General features: G+C 39.5%; 2 protein-coding genes across 5 annotated transcripts in view; both read left to right on the top strand.

The window, feature by feature from the left end:
• The first annotated feature begins 472 nt into the window (after positions 1-472).
• Positions 473-11,019, top strand: prkag3b (protein kinase, AMP-activated, gamma 3b non-catalytic subunit). 4 transcript variants are annotated; one of them, XM_007569320.2, is made up of 15 exons: positions 473-750; positions 2,530-2,590; positions 3,459-3,607; positions 3,675-3,756; positions 4,300-4,358; positions 4,451-4,496; positions 4,925-4,979; positions 5,440-5,566; positions 5,658-5,823; positions 6,264-6,301; positions 6,389-6,535; positions 7,447-7,540; positions 7,977-8,091; positions 8,213-8,287; positions 10,625-11,019. In XM_007569320.2, exons 1-15 carry the CDS (start codon positions 733-735, stop codon positions 10,683-10,685), a joined length of 1,293 nt encoding a protein of 430 aa, XP_007569382.1. In that variant the 5' UTR covers positions 473-732; the 3' UTR covers positions 10,686-11,019. The 4 variants fall into 4 exon arrangements, with proteins under 4 accessions (XP_007569382.1, XP_007569385.1, XP_016535761.1 ...); XM_007569323.2 differs by lacking the exon at positions 8,213-8,287 and having other exon boundaries at positions 8,048-8,091; XM_016680275.1 differs by lacking the exon at positions 10,625-11,019 and having other exon boundaries at positions 8,213-8,387.
• Positions 11,020-15,902: 4,883 nt separating this feature from the next.
• The window catches only part of fer1l6 (fer-1 like family member 6), a 25,026-nt gene continuing 24,624 nt past the window's right edge, over positions 15,903-16,304 (top strand). Inside the window, exon 1 of the mRNA XM_007569318.2 lies at positions 15,903-15,990. The gene's annotated coding sequence lies outside the window, so the exon portion shown is untranslated. The remainder of the gene's footprint in view (positions 15,991-16,304) is intronic.

Below are 16,304 nucleotides of genomic sequence, written 5' to 3'. Positions count from 1 at the left end.
CCTGGTTTTGGGTCAGGGGTCAGAGTTAGGGCTAAGGTATGAATTGAGTTTTGGTTAGGGTTAGGGTTAGGTATGTGATGGATAGGGTTAGGGTTAAGAAAAGGGTAAAGGTAAGGTTTAGGCTGTAGAAATGAATGGAAGTCAATGGAAAGTCCCCACAAAGATAGCAACACAAACATCCGTGTGTGTGCGTGTGTGTGTGTGTGATCTCTGTGCCACCAGCGTTCCTGATGGGACCACCCACCCGTCCACCAGCCTGTCCTCTGTTTAAAGCCACATCCTGTTCATTCAGATGCATTTCAATGGTTTAACTTACAACAAGCAAGCGATTCCCACTGACAGATGAAGATGTCCCATCTGATTTGCAATTAAACGAGCATGTAGAATCTCTGTCAGCCCCTGCTTACACACTCCCACTTCCCCTCCCTCCCCCTCTGTAAATGCCACAGGTCTCCCACCCCTCAGTCCAGATTTAGACCCCAGTCTCTCCCAGGCACTCGGACCCAGCTGTCTGGAGGACAGGAGGTCCTCACCAAACTCTTTGCTCCATTCTTCCTGTTCCTTCTCCTGGCTGTCTTCACCTTCTCTTTATACTTTTGTCTTCATTACTTCATGGTCTAACACGGTCGCCAGGCATCTCTGGCCTCTCTGTGCAGCCTGCTGTGTGCGATCTGATGCTCCTTCACCGATCACATTGTCTCCACAGAGGCAGACCCCCCGGTCTTCCTGGCCATGGATTCCTTTGCAGAGGTGAGTCTCCTTGGTGATTTGTCGGGGAATGTTGGCATCCATGTTTGGACACGGCTCTGTAACTGAGAAGCTGTAAAGGAAAACACGCCGGCTACTATTACAGGTCCAGTCCCAAATGTTCCTTCCTCACCTTCTATCTGCATGGTGAGTAAAGTTTGTCAACTCAAGTGCAACATGTGGAGATAAATACACTCAGGCCAAACTGTAGGAACCAGTTGACCAGTTGATGGCCAGCAGCAGACATGAAAAGGTTTTAATGTTGGCCCTAAAGTGGACAGTCACTCAGGATGTGATGTAATGCAAAGGATATTCTTCCCTTTGGAACTTCTCTCATCTTATCACGTTACGACCACATGTAATGTGGGATGATATGAAACAGAAAAACACAGACTAATGCACAGCTGCTAATTCAAAACTATTAGAATTCTTTACAAATGGTTGAGGTCTTCCTGGAAGGCGACTCCTCCCTTCGCTCTCAGGTCTTTTGCAGCCTCTGACAGGTTTTAGTTCTGACTTTAGAGCCATTCATCTTCCCATCAACACGGATCAGCTTCACCGGCCTTCCTGAGGTAAAACATCCCACCACATGATGCTGCCATTGCCATGTTTCAGTATGAGGGTGAGGTATTCAGTGACTGGTATTTATTTATTCATTTATTTATTTTTTAAATCGGCATTTTCTTTTTAGCTTTACATCATGTCAATGTTATTCCCTCACCGAAAACTTACCTAGAGTGTTGCTTTGATTCGCTAATACATGTTTGAGAAATCCTTCAATCTCCATGGCAACCTTTCGGCTGTGCAAAACACATGGGTGGACCTAGCTCCGCCTCAGAGCTGCAGATTCCAAGCTACCAAGCTTGCGCTTCACAGAACAGCCCTCCCCATTCACTCCTCTTCTCAGATCCTTCAGACTAGCCAGCAGCAATTAGCAAGCAACTCGTGGAACTGCTGAGTTTATTGCAGGAGCTACTTCTCGTCGTTGGGATGACTTCTGAAGACATGCCACACTTTTCAGATTATTATGTTATTTTATATATTTTGAAAACTGTGTTTTTTTTCTTTCTACAGCAGGATTAGTTTTTTATCGCTTGTTGTATCGATAAAAAAACATTTATTGGTATGCATGCTTCACTATGGTGTGAGTAATGATAGCTTCGTCTACATGCAGTCATGTTTGTTTCTGTCACATAACAGACGCCATGTTGTTCTGCCATTTCTATAATGCCGTTCTTACCGGAACTCAATACACATCTATCATCTATCAAATAAAGCATGGCAGTTAATTATTTTATTTAACCATTCACTGAACGACTGTGATAAAAGTCGAAGAATTCAAGATTTCCTTGACATTTTGGGTAATTTTACTCCCCTGGATGTTTCAGCTCATTTCCCAGGCTGCGTTACAGAGAACATTGAGATTCCAGTAATTCAGCATTTCAGTTGCTTATGAAGTAAAAACCTTGAGCTAAAAATGTCTTCTTATCTAAGTACATCCTGGCTTATAATTGTGACAAAGTGTTGATTCATGAGTCGTATAACAAGAAAATCAAGTTAATCACAGCAACTATCACCAGTTCCAAGGAGAGTGGCAGGGACATTACTTTAGAGATCTCTGATCTCCTATTTTTTAAAGGTTGCAGTGAGTTTTTCTTGGTGAACAAAAACTGTGACTCCTAAGGTCAAACAAAGAGAAACAAAACAAGTAGAGTAGTTTTCCTACATGTAAGTGTGCCTTCCTAGAGGCCTAATGTAAATGCTACATGTTCCCTCTTCCAGGTCCCCTTGTTTGAGATGGATGAGTATGAGGAAGAAGAAGTTCTCTCGGTGAGGAGAAGAGGTATCTAATCCTTTAAAAAAAAAAACAGAAGATGTTGATTTGACTTTTAAATTTGCTTGATCTCTCTTAACAGAGCAACTTTTAGGACTCAAATGATGTTTTAAGTCGTGTATAAAAATATATAACTCATATAAAATTGAAAATATTTGCCATCCAGTACAAAGCAAATGTATGTGTTGCAATGTTCTAAAATATCCACAAAATGAAAAGGACAAGATTAGCTAATTGCGTCTTGCTGACAAACAGACATCACTGAGGCTAAGTGTAGCGCTCATGAGTCAGTGTGCAGTTTCTGTGTGTCCTAATCAAATGTCTGGACAGTCCATCTCCCAGTCAAGGGGGTGACCAGTGGACTGCCCAGCCCCTCTCTTCACAAGTGTCCTGGACAGAATGCTGCAGCTCTGAAGATACAATTACAAAAATCAATTATCGACCTTTGACCCAAGGCAGCCTGGGCCAAAGCACACTCACAAATCACCATCTGCTTGAACACGGTGATTGTTCTGGACAATCTGTGCCTTACACGGCGGTCCAACATCCGATGGAAGAGGTCGTTCCTTTCCAGTCACATCTCTGCTGCATTATGACTGTTTATGGGCATCATTTCTATCTACAACTGCTCCACTCTCAGCAGCACTTCTGTAGCCAAACAGTTTGTAGCAAAGAGTTAATGTTGCACTGACAGAACATTCCTGCACTCTGAGGAATTTCTGTAAAACACGGGCGATGGGAATCATTACAACCACCCTGCAGCTTGACACGCACCTACATTCTATAAACCCCACATGAGAATTTACTGCCCTCTCAAAGGCTCTCAGTTTTGTTACAAGCTCACTTTGTGTGTTTTTTTTTTTTTTTTTCCCCGCAGGTGTCTGTACATATGCCACGTACCCCATGGCGCCCCCTGCAGGAACAGATCCTGACACCTACATTTACATGAATTTCATGAAGAGTCACAGTTGCTACGATGCCATGCCCAGGAGCTCCAAACTGGTCATCTTTGATACAACGCTGCAGGTGCAAACAGTACAAATTGCTTTCTTATGGGTTTGGATTGTATTAATCGAGTTTTTGTTTCACTCAGGTGAAGAAGGCTTTCTTTGCTCTGGTGGCGAACGGAGTGCGGGCGGCGCCGCTGTGGGACAGCAAGCTGCAGTGTTTTGTAGGTGGGAACAGGAACATCTCAGTATTTATTCATGGTTCCTGAACTGGTTCAGTCTAAGTGTCCACTCTGTGTGAAGAAGTTGCCGGAACCATTTGCTCCTCCATGGTTCCACAATCCTGTGTCAACCTTTTACCCGCCTGAGGTGACATTTAATAAGTGGAGTGACTTTAACCCACCGTACCGTTCTGCTCTTTTGGGGCCTATCAGTTGTGTTTGGCTAACTAAAATGACTCCAAGACGTCTGCGATTCATCCAACAGACCCCAAAACACTTACCGAAGCGTCAGGAGTCTCACTTGCCTCAGTAAAGGTCAGAGTTCATGATTCAGCAATAAGAGAGGGACTGGGCCAGACCAGAGAGCCTCTAACCTGACCCACCTCAGAAAAGTCTTTGACATTTCGGTGTTTGACCCACAAACTAACCATGGAAGGGAAACATTACTGATGCACGCTGTGATTTTTTTTTCTCATCATGCAAATGTTCAAATTTTTGCAACGTGTAATTTCATATCTGGTAACTATAGAAATCCTGTTTGTCTGTGCAGGTATGCTAACCATTACGGACTTTATTAACATCCTTCATCGTTACTACAAGTCTCCCTTGGTGAGCTTCAGAATTAAACTCCCACTGAGTGATTTGTAGTCTGACTGAAGTTTCTCTGTGGCAGGACTAATGGATGCATGTTCTGTCTGCAGGTTCAGATCTACGAACTGGAAGAACACAAAATAGAGACATGGAGAGGTCTGGACAGAATACCCTGCTAGTTTATAACTTCTACTCAACATCTGGATCCATTTATGGATCTTCTGTGAAACATCTAGATGTCTCTTATTGACTTGTAGAGCCCACTCACATAACCTTTTCTGGCTAGCTTTGATTCCTTTTTAACTGTCAAGGATTTATTGAGTTATTATAAGAACTTTGCTCAGAATAATTACTGATTAATGTTCTATGATGATGATGATGAAATCTGGCCATCCCAGTCTGTTCTGCTACCATCCCATAATTAATGCAATGTATGCTTGTAAGTGAGATCACTGCATTGATTATATTGTATTGTCTTTATGAAGCTAAAGAAAATAAGTGAACTTGATTGAAAACAACAATCTCACAAAACTTTTGTTTAAAAATTGCTTCTCTTTGTGTTTTTTTTTTTTTTTTTGGTACAGAAATATATCTCCAGTATTCAGTCAACAGACTCATCAGCATCAAACCTGCATCCAGGTAAAGGCACACTTGTTCTTTTAATTTCCTGCCTTAGTTTATTTTTTATTTATTTCTACAATGCACAACTATTTAAATTCTATTTTCCCAGATTTTACAAAGAACTGAATGTAAAAGAAAAACACGTCTTAAAACTTCACTTCACCGTGATAATATCGTCTTTCATAAATGAATGTTTCACATGAAATAGTTTCATTAGTCTACAGATTTACAGCTGTTTCTCATTCAGCTGAGAACAACCCGAAAAGTCTGTGGGATCCTGGAGAGGACGTAACATTACTGACATCTAGTGGACACAATTAAAATAGCAACCATATGAAATACGGCTCATTCATTTCCAATAACATTTCAGTAACTCACTTTTATAAAATGTAGCACATTGTATCCTTCAATTACACAACGACTGATGTTTCTGTTACTTATGATGATTTGCCTAAATAAATTATTTTTGTCTCTTCAGTTTGTTTGATGCCATCTACTCCCTGCTAAAGAATAAGATCCACCGGCTCCCAGTTATTGACCCAGCTTCTGGAAATGTCCTCCACATCCTGACTCACAAGCGGATCCTCAAATTCCTTCACATCTTTGTAAGGAAGGACTCATGTTTGTAATTCCAGATTGCACTCTGTGCTCTAGAAATGCCCGTGCTTCGTCAAATTAATGAGTCTACTCTTCTAGGGATCCATGATTCCTAAACCCAGGTTTCTTCAAAAGCAGATCAACGAGGTGCCGATTGGTACCTTTAGGGAGATTGCAACAATCCAGGAATCTGCCTCTGTCTATGAAGCTCTGGCTATTTTTGTGGAAAGAAGAGTGTCAGCCCTGCCTGTGGTTAATGAACAAGGTATACCAAAACAATGCTAACATTTGGGCTTAACGGCACAACACAATCCTGGTGAATCCACACCAGTGCTACTTCACATTTGAGGGTTTTCCAGCATTAACCAGCATGCCACAACCTCTCAGTTCAATTTAAGTTGGTAAACTTTTACAGGTGGACTTGTTCATGTTCTTAGGATCATTGTCCAAGTGAGCTTGAGCTCATGCACTGTGCTGCAGACAATCTGCAATCCATAGTTTCATTAATAGCAGTAAGTGATGTACACTTGCTGCACAACAGCATCAAGATTCCCAGATCATGATGCCTTGTTTGACTGACTTTACCATAAGACTTAATCGCATTATCTTCCTCTGATGTTAATATTTGTTTAATGATTTCAAATATTTCAGTTGGTAAAATTTCAAATACTTTTTCATCTGTGTTTTTTCTACCCCCGGTTTCAGGTAAAGTTGTGGCACTGTACTCCAGATTTGATGTCATTGTAAGTGAATTTAAAAAGTCAGCCTCCTTTTTCTTTAAGTATTCAACAGGAAACTAAGCTTTGTGACTTTATTTTTCTCCCCTCAAGAACCTCGCTGCCCAAAAAAACTACAACAATTTGAACATGACAATGAAAGAGGCCCTCGCCTCACGATCCTGCTGGGTTGAAGGAGTCCTTAAATGTTATCCACACGAAACACTGGAGACCATCATCGACCGCATAGCTAAAGCTGAGGTAATTCCCAAATCTGCCGCAGCAGAACTTAGGTGTTACTGAAGGTAACTTAAACGAGTCACACATTCTGATTTCACTAGCAAGATGACATCAAACTGATAAAAAACAGTCTTCCCTCAAGTTGTAAATATGCAAAAGAAATCTGGTTTATGCGAAGCAGACAGATGCGCCGCCTGTCTGAATAGGTGGCGCATCTATTCAGACAGTTGTAGAGCTCACTCACATAACCACTCACTCCTCTTAAAATAGAGAAGCAAGAGGCTCCTCTATTTTAAGAGCCAAGTCCCTAACCCTAACACCCCCAACACCCCAGTTACACTTTGAGGTCCCAGCCAAAGAGAGAGGAAAGAACAGCAAGACGGTGTGTGATATCAGGTAGTCAATGTTAGTCAGGTTTGGTGGGCTTAATATAGTGTGTGAACTGGCATATTAAGAAACTATATTGTTATCTGTAGTGAGAGTTGAAAGCAAGTGGTTGTTCATCAGAAAGCCAGGAGGGGGAGTATGGGGGTTGTGGGATTTGGAGGTTTTGGATTTTAATTGGGAGTCACCAAAGTGGACAGAGTTAGAAATGGGTGTATTAAAATGACAGCTGAAGTGGACTGGTTTTACAGACAAAGGTGAGGGACGAGCCTGGATATTCCATACAAAGGATGTTGTGTGTATAACTGCCAGGGAAAAGGAAAAAAGGACGACCCTGGGAGAAGGATTACGGATGTAGGGGCTGCAGAGAGTTGATGTGACAAAGGATGGTGCTGGGGTTGAGTAAAGTAGTAGCAAGATAATCTGCTGTCTTGAAAAGGGTGGCTGAAAAAAGGTGTCATGAATCCAGACTATGCAGAAAGCCAGCTTGCACACTTAACTTGTGACTGAAAAGATTATAACCAAATGGTTTCATATTTTCCTTTCAGGTTCATCGACTAGTTTTGGTCGACAGAGAAGATGTGGTGAGAGGGATTGTCTCTCTGTCTGATATTCTGCAAGCCCTGGTTCTCACTCCTGCAGGTATTGATGCTCTGTACTCCTAACAACAACCCTTCCATCATCCTCCAGGCCTTACTATGCCTATTTACCTTCCCGCCTTCCAATTTCAAAAGCCTCCTGCTCCTTCTGACACAACTGATCTTTGTTTGAACACAAGGGACTTCCTTCTTCTTTATCAATCCCTGGCTTATCCCGTGGAATCTCTTCTTAGCCTTCTTCTTGTTTTCCTTCCAACCAACAAAACTCTTTCCTAAATTATTTTTACTCCACCTCATTGGGAGGACCTTATCTTGGAGACATGTCAACATGTATATGCCTGCATCCTTCACTTCCTTCACATTAGATGGATGGAATCATCCATCTAACATCTTCCATTCTTCTACGTTTGCCCATTTTTCAACATCTACCCAAACAGCCCAGACATTTTTGTTACATTTGTACAAAATGTCTCACCAAGCAGTCTCTCCAGTCTCACATGAACCGTTGACACCCTTACCTTCAAAGTCCATCTCTCCTTTTTCGAGCCAGTGTCATCACTTCCTTCTCCCAAAGTTCCAGCCAGCATTTCCCAGGTAAGATTCCCATCTAAGCTGTCAGTGGCTGGTTGTCTGAGCTTGAATCTGAAGCTTAGCACTGCCTGTCGATGTCCCCCAAATCAATAATAACAATAAAACAGTTTTTTATTACATGTAGGTTTGCATACCTTCCTCTTGTTCCAAGCAAAGAGGTTTTAATCCATTGTCGTGCCTCACCTCCACATCCTATCAGGCAAGTCTAGGGACACTTCTTCACTTCCATGACATCAGTAATGGACATAGTAACAAAGTATCCCCAGTGATGTACGAAGTTTTAAAATTATTAATAGGAGATGCTTCGGCAATGGTCATGTAGTCATAGCAGGGCTGGATTTTGCCATGCATGTAGCCTGTGGTCTGTTGAATGCATTGACTGAGTTTAGATTGTGAAGAAGTAACCCTGCCTTCTTAAATTAGTAGTTGACACTTTGGCAGGTGTTAAAACCACAACGAATTTACCAAATCATTAAAAGCAACACATTGCATATCTAATTTTAACAGAAAAATCAAGCAACATTGCAAAAAAAACAAACAAAAAAAAATATGTGGGAATAAAATACACAAGCAACAGTAATGACAAAACAATGAAGTAGGGTAACTTATCATTTGCAGTTAATCAAATGCATCAATTAGCTAATCCCAAGTCAGCATAAGTCATGTTATAAAAGCAAAGGTTGTTTTTTTTCTTCAGTTTGCTGACCAGCTCCTGGTTCTCACACACAACAGCAAGAAGGAAATGGATCACTGGTCTTTGACAAGTAGTTGTTGCTGCCCACCAATCAAATCAAGGTAAGACTTTATTTGAAGGGGTGTGCATAAGACTGACATGACTTTTCAGGAATATGAAGGAGTCCTTGTTAATGTTCATGACTATTGTCACAAAGTGTCATTTGGTAAAATAATATTTTAAGTTGACACTTTTAATGCAACTTTAAGTGTAACAGTGTCATGTCAGTTTTAGGCACAGCCGTTCAAATCAAGTGTTACTGAAATTAATTTCCAAACTTTTTCCAAACAGTGATAAACATCTAAGAAAACTGACGCACTTCTAAGGAGTGAACAATATTGACAGAAAGTTTGGCTACTTAAAACCATATCAGACTCCACAAGACTCAGTCAGTCCGTTATTGTTCTGCTCATGACAGAATAATAAAAGAGGCTGAAAACGGCTGTGTTTGCCATAATTTAGATTTGCAAAAGTTGCATAAGCAGGAATGACAGGACAACTAGAAGAATGTGCTTAGGACACATAGGACTAAAGTATGAATTCTGCCCATAACCTAGCACTACATATCAACTCTATCAAGAGTTTAGATCTACTTTGCCATGTGATTAGTGGGCCTTACTAAGATACTAACTGTGTTTTTATTGACCTTATAATTGTGCAAAGTGGAATTACAAAAATAACCGCAGTTTAAAAAAAAAAAAAAAAAAAAAACTCATGTTTTTTGATAAAAAGTTTTGCCGCTAGCATGAGGTGGTTCTTTGGCTGTATCAAAATTAGTGTATATTTCAAAACTGCAATGGAAACACTTTTTTTTCCCATCACAAGTCATGTTCAGAACTGGATGTTACTACCAGTGGAAAACACGAAGAAGATGACAGGAAGGGGTAGGAGAATAATGGCGTGATGTGTTTTTTTAATGACTTATTGCATTTACAAATTTAGTCACGTGGGATTTTAATTGGATATTTTATTTAATGAAAACACCGCAATAGTGAAATTCTGTCTAGGGAAAAACAGTCGAGATCTTTTCACAACTGATTCTGCATTTTGTGTCATGTGTTGTTTGTAAAAGTTTCTTGGTGTTTGGACCTGCTTTTATCTTTATTTTTAAGCTTACAAAGCATTGCAAGTAAAAAGGCTGACGCTTCCTTTTGCACAGCTGTATGAAATCAATGTCCAATTCTGAAGAAGACCCTGCTGATGTAACAGACAATGTACATTTCATTTGTGCAATAGCTTTACTTTATTTTTCAAACTTTGAGGAGAACAAGCTCAATTACTAACACTAGGGTTTGGTAGATCTACAGTGGCCACTCAGCACTCATTAATATTCTTCAATTGTTCATTATTTATTTGAATAGTGACAGGATAATGCTATGTGTCAACAATACTAGCAGTGATTTTCACTGGGACTCTGTAGAGTAAAAGGGAGACTGCAGAAATCAGAGTGAGGTCAAACGTCCAGCGCTGACGCTAACAGAGCTTCAGGTGGGATCCAAGTTCTTCTCTGATGACATCAACCGGCTGCACGTTTAAAACCAAGAGGAAAATGTTCCTTTGATGAGATAACTCAGAAATTGAACGCCACACTTTTATTTTATTTTTTTCGTATCTGAAAACAACATAACTTTGTAGACAACAAAGTCTGAAGGGTCTGATTCAGCTACAGTACACAATATCTCCAACTTCTGTCGTGACAAACATTAGTTTAACTTCAATGGACATTAGTCTGAATTCAAAGTGAGTTACCTTAAGATTTCTAGATTTTATGCTACTCATTTGTTTTCTCACTGCAACTTTCAGATATTTACAAGTGGCCAACCTTTCAAGTCTGAAGAAAACAAGATGGCAGCGGACGATGTAAAACGGGACGATAACAAAGCAGAGCTTAACAGCAGCCAACGGGAGGGATGTGTAAAGTGAGGACAGACAAGTTGGACTTTGACACCACGTTGAAGGTTGTCCCTTTCTCAGATAAAACCTCCTGATGGCGAACAGAAGAAAAGCGGGAAAAGTGAAACTGAAGACACGAAAACACATTAAACTGCCTTTGAATTGAGACACATTAATGGTGGGTGTGACATTGTGACAGAAAACAATTATTTCTTATTCAAAGATTGAATGTTGGAACTGTGATGATGCTTATACTGAGATGTACTTACAGTCTTATCACTGTGAAAAATAAATGTATAACTGTGTTTTGGTTTCTAAGTACCACATCATTTATGATATATGTCTTTCAGCTAAACTAAAGGTTTCAGGAAGTGGAATTAAATTAAGCAAATATTGGAATAATGTTGAGGAAAATTAGTTTGACGGACCAATTGATTCTTCATATGTGTTCATAGTTCATTTTCCATTGTTTATGAGTGAAAACAGAAACACTGCTGGTTTGAAAATATTTGTCACTGATTCGACACATCATTCATGGTCACAAATTCTGCAAATTAAGACATGATTCCTAAGAACCACAAAGTCAATTACTGCTTTCAACGTATTAGAAATTGTTTAGGTACCTATAATTAAGCACAGCTCAACGGCAACAGCTACATATGTATACATTTATTTATACATGTTATTGTTATTCTAATTCTACCAGGGGAATCCAAGTCAATGGGAGAAAGCCCAGCCTGTGCTGCAAGGTTTGAGTCAAGCGGAATAGTGGAGGAAGGCAATGACCAGGCTAGCTAAATACTGCTACAGCATTAACATTTGAACCATTGTCATCGTACCTCTCTTACCTGTTCCATATCAGGACCAGTTTGCTTCATGTCCAAGTACAATAACTTGTAGGTGCTCTCTCTTGATAGAAGGGCATCTTTTCCCTTAAATGCATCATGCATCTCTGATTGACCAGAGCCCTACTTTATTTGCTTCTTAATTATTTGCTTCTTTGTTCTAAGTCCAAATAGCACAGCATCTGGGTTCTCATCCCAGGTATTTGGGTGGCCATCTACAACTTCGCTACAAAATTATCTTTGTGGCTTCAAACTGATGCACAAATGTTTTAATGCATGGGTGTCCAAAGTGGGTCCTCGAGGGCCGGCATCCTGCACGTTTTAGTTCTCTCCCTGCTGGTAGTAACAACCTTTCCAGCATGTCAATATTCCTCTTAGGCCTTCTAACGAGCCATCATTTGATCCAGGTGTGCTAAACCAGGGAGAGAACTAAACCATGCAGGATGGCGGCCCTCGAGGACCGACTTTGGGGACCCGTTATAATGCAATCTGTCACTTCTGGAGCAGACTTTGTCTTCAGTGTGTGAGCCTGTGGCCACTTGGTGAAATAGTCAATGATGACTATTCAGGACACGTATTTGGTGTCCTGACTTTGAGCCAGTTTTTTTTGATGAGGTCCATTCCAACCGATTCAAAAGGATGGGGAACCTTAAATGAAAAAATTAGTTAATTATGCTATCAATCAATAAATAAGAAAAGACGGGTACATCTTTGAGAGTACAGCTTTGTTAGCAAAAAACATTGTAGCCTTTTGACTTGGTGTTAATCTTCTCGTGTCAATAAAAATCCATCTACTCTTTTTCTGCCTCAGATGAGTAGAAAATAAGTGACCCTAACCCATGATCTAAGGGTTTAATCATTTAAGTTAAAGTCATGTTTGAATCTGATCATTTTTGCTGCAGGACTGGAAATTAGGGTTTATTTTCTTCATGCCAGCGTTGCTATCACACAAATAAATTAAAACACAGACATCAGTGTGACTTAAATCGGCATATATAAATACACCAACTCTCAAATCAATCTCAAAGCAACTTTGGCTCTTCAAGAAAATCAGCTGTATGTCTATTGGATGTCCACAGTGTACATAAGGAGAAGATTTTTCAGTTTGAGGCGACTCTGATCCACCCGGCTGCTCATGATCTCTGCCTGCAGGCTGCAAGCTGTTCTGTTTACCTGGGGTGGAGTTGTTAGCTCTGCCAGTTTCAAACATCCTGGTCACAAGAATACCAGTCTACCTACACACACGCACACACAGACACAGGGTAAACACTCCTATCATCTGTTAAGTCTGTTAAACAGATGGCAGTTGATGAGCTTTGTTGTTATTGAAGAACTTGTGGAACAATAAAATCTCTTTAAATTCTCACGAGTTGAGTCTTTATGATGAGAAATGACCGTTTAAACGACGATTTGACCAACAGCTCTGCCCCGAGCTCCAACAAAAGAAAAGAAAGAACCTGAAATGCAGAATGCCGGGCCAACCGCATGTTCCTTCAGTTTCACATCATCAGCATCATCATTCCCTGAACAAATACTTCAGCCAATCAGCTGATCTGTTTTTCAGTTAAACTTTATGTCAAACTGGAGCAGGTCTGAAAACCTTCACATAATCTGTCCTGAGAGAACCAATGGATCCCAAACCAAGGTAGGAGATTGGCTCTCAGTAATCAACATTTGCAGTTAATTGGGCATATAAGCAAAAGTTGCTTTAGGTTTTACACTAAGCTGTTTTAGATTTATGATGTTTATTTTCTACTTAGCCAAAATGTATTTTATTGTACTGTTTGGAATTTTATTTTGATATTTATTTACATTTCTTTAGATTTCCCCATTTACGTCTCAAATTCAAGCTTGCCTAACAGAAACATTGCAGAGCATAATGGAGACATTTGATGTTTTGTAGTTCAATCCGTCCCACAACACTTATGGGATATTTGAGAATTTCCAAAGAAATTCCACATATCTAAAGTTATGTCATCCCATTTTTCTTGCATGTATGTCTGAAGGTCTGGCTTTAAAAGTCTTAGATTTAATCAGTCATTTGAGCTGTTGAGTCTTTAATGAGCTCAGATTCCCTGTTCAATGTTACATTTAAATATAATAAAGGCTTAAAGTTGTACATTTGTTCATGGCTTCTTTAAAAAAAATGACAAAAGCTTTTATGTGGGTCAGGAAGGTGTTGAAATATTCTTGTGAAACCCTGGAAGCAATTATGTAAAAACCTGCCTGTAATGGTTTCTGTAAAGAAGTAAAATCAAATATAAATACTTACACGTTTCTTTAAAACTAACAGTGTGTCTTGTTTTGTTTGGAGAAACTATGATGGCAAATAAAAAAAAACTAGTTTTGAGATTCTTACAAATTGACTAAAAATAGGAAACCTCTGGGGACCGTAATATGAAATCTAAGAAGTAATAAAACTAAACAATGAAAATGGAGAGAAATACATTTTAAACAGTTGGGTGAAATAATAAATAAAATTACTGGTGATGAATAGATTAGGATCCCCTTCATTTATTCTCACTTAAAATGAATAAAATCATTCAGGAATCATATCACCTACACACCATGCATGTCGATGCATGATGTCCATTTACAATCAGAAAGAGACTGTGAGCTTAAGCCTTACGCTGTTTGCAGAGAGGAAAGCTTTGCTTTGGGGCCTGATGTGAACACCCTCAACTGGTCCTCAGCTAGAAAATGTATCTTGTCTACATATTTTGCTTAATGAGTCAATTTTGTCAAATTAAATCTATTTCTTTTGCAGAGATAACATAATGTATAATAACATTTCATACTAGAGAACTGAATATTGAATGAAGCATCCCAAGTGTTTAAATAGTTGAACTCTGAATGTACTGCCATGCTAGAGTCGAACCAGTTCGGCACATTAAATATGTAGAAGTATTTATATATGGACAGTGTGTGTAGGAGGCTAACAAGAGAAGGGCTGCTCCCTTTCACCAACCACAAACCACACAGTATTCGTGACAGTCCGATTAACAGAAACCACAGCTGGTTAGACACAGAAATATCGTCTCACAGTGAATAGCCAGTATATTTAAGGCTCCATAGCGATCGGTTTTACTTTTGCATATGAAGCAATAAGAAAAATTTGTAAATTGCTTCAGGACGTCTGAGAACTAAGGAAGCTTGTAGCGGAAGGCGTCAGGTGAGGAATATCTTCTGGAAAGACGGTTCTGTTGTGGACAAAAGTCACAACAACTGACAGCAGATAGGTTATTGTGTCTTACTTCTGATTTGCAAAGGAGGAAACAGTAGAGTGTAGCGTAATCTTTGGAGAAGAATTAGAAGTAAGACCATACATAAAGTGAAAAACCTTCCTGCTAGAAACCTCTGTAGATATCAGCTAAATGGATCTATTGGGCAGTCCTGCAACTCAGCAACGGTGAGTCTCTGAAGTTCATATTTCATATAATTAGTTCGTAGATCTACGTGCATCACAAGAAAGATATACTGGCAGGAACATGTTAGATTTTTAGAAATTTATGCTTAACTGACTTATCTGACATATATATAAAATACAAGATGTATATGTGGGATACCACTTGTTTTCTTTTTTGTCCATTAAGTAGAAATTTTTGTTTGCGTTTTCTTTCCATATTTCATGTTTTATTGTATTTGGACTCAGAACCTGAACTTGTACTAGAAACATACAGGCTTCACCTGATGGCCTCAGTGATTGGACTTTTTTTTTTTTTTTTTTTTTACATCAGGCTTGCATTGTGATATGAAAGCGCAACAAAGGTTTTTTTTTTTTAATCCTATCCACAGCTAATTATTCTTTGTGGTGAAAACACACATGGGATGGACAGAACAAACAGTGCATCCCATAAGTTCACAGAATTTGGAACCTATCTCGAAAAATGAAAAAAATAAATAAATAAAATCTGTACTATTTGAAACACCATAAGGAAATCAAAACAAACTGAAATATCATTTTCTGGTTTTGGCCATAAAAATTCAAATTTGCCTATGTTCTGCTTGAATAGTTTCAATTTTAAAGCAAAAATCAAATATCCACTTTGAGTTTAACTTTATTGAACATATAGTGTAATAAAAGAATAAACAAAGTTATATCCACAGAAAATATATTTAGGTTAGGTGCAATAGGTTTTGTCGTTACTGATTTCCAAAGAGAGCATTTTATTACCAGTTACTTTCACGCTTCCGTTTTCAGTTCATAACAGCTTGTCCGTATTTTAAGCTACTGTCTTTCACCAAACGTTTGGGATCTTTTTCTTAATGCTTTATAGCTCAGTTGCAAAATAATCCATAAAGAGAGACTGATTGCATGCCAAACTTGCTGTTCCTTTAGCAGGAAGGAAAAGAAGATATTTGGCCTGAAAGTGAAGAAGAAGAAGAAGAAAGACGGCACTGACCTGGTCCTGGCAAACAAAGGAGCCGTGGGTAAGGCATGGAAAACAAACATCACTGAGTCTCAGCTGTGATCATAAGCAGAGGAGTTGTCCCTTGTCATCATGGGAGTGAGACGAACCCTGGTCAAACAAGCATGTGTCAGCACCGGGCTGAGACTGTGTGCAGTCCTGGTTGCTATGGGTGATTTCAGTTTTCTAGGAAAACAGATTGTTACTGCCATTCCCGTGAAACTGAACTGTAATGTTTCCTGATATGGAACATAAAGGTATTTCAGTACTGAGAGCTTCTGAGTACTGTGGTCCTAATTGTTTTGTGTGTGTGTGTGTGTGTGTGTGTGTGTGTGT

This window comes from Poecilia formosa, unplaced genomic scaffold, assembly GCF_000485575.1.
Source record: "Poecilia formosa unplaced genomic scaffold, Poecilia_formosa-5.1.2 Scaffold239, whole genome shotgun sequence".
Classification (NCBI taxonomy): Eukaryota; Metazoa; Chordata; class Actinopteri; order Cyprinodontiformes; family Poeciliidae; genus Poecilia; species Poecilia formosa.
The sequence above is the reverse complement of the archived record's forward strand: the minus strand, read 5'-3'. Positions and strand labels throughout refer to the sequence as shown.

What these genes read in the sequence shown, in the direction of transcription:
- prkag3b (XM_007569320.2), top strand. An exon ending in AGCATCAAACCTGCATCCAG is followed by an intron (nt 4,980 to 5,439) that starts GTAAAGGCACAC and finishes TTGTCTCTTCAG; the next exon opens with TTTGTTTGATGCCATCTACT. An exon ending in GCCTGTGGTTAATGAACAAG is followed by an intron (nt 5,824 to 6,263) that starts GTATACCAAAAC and finishes CCCCGGTTTCAG; the next exon opens with GTAAAGTTGTGGCACTGTAC.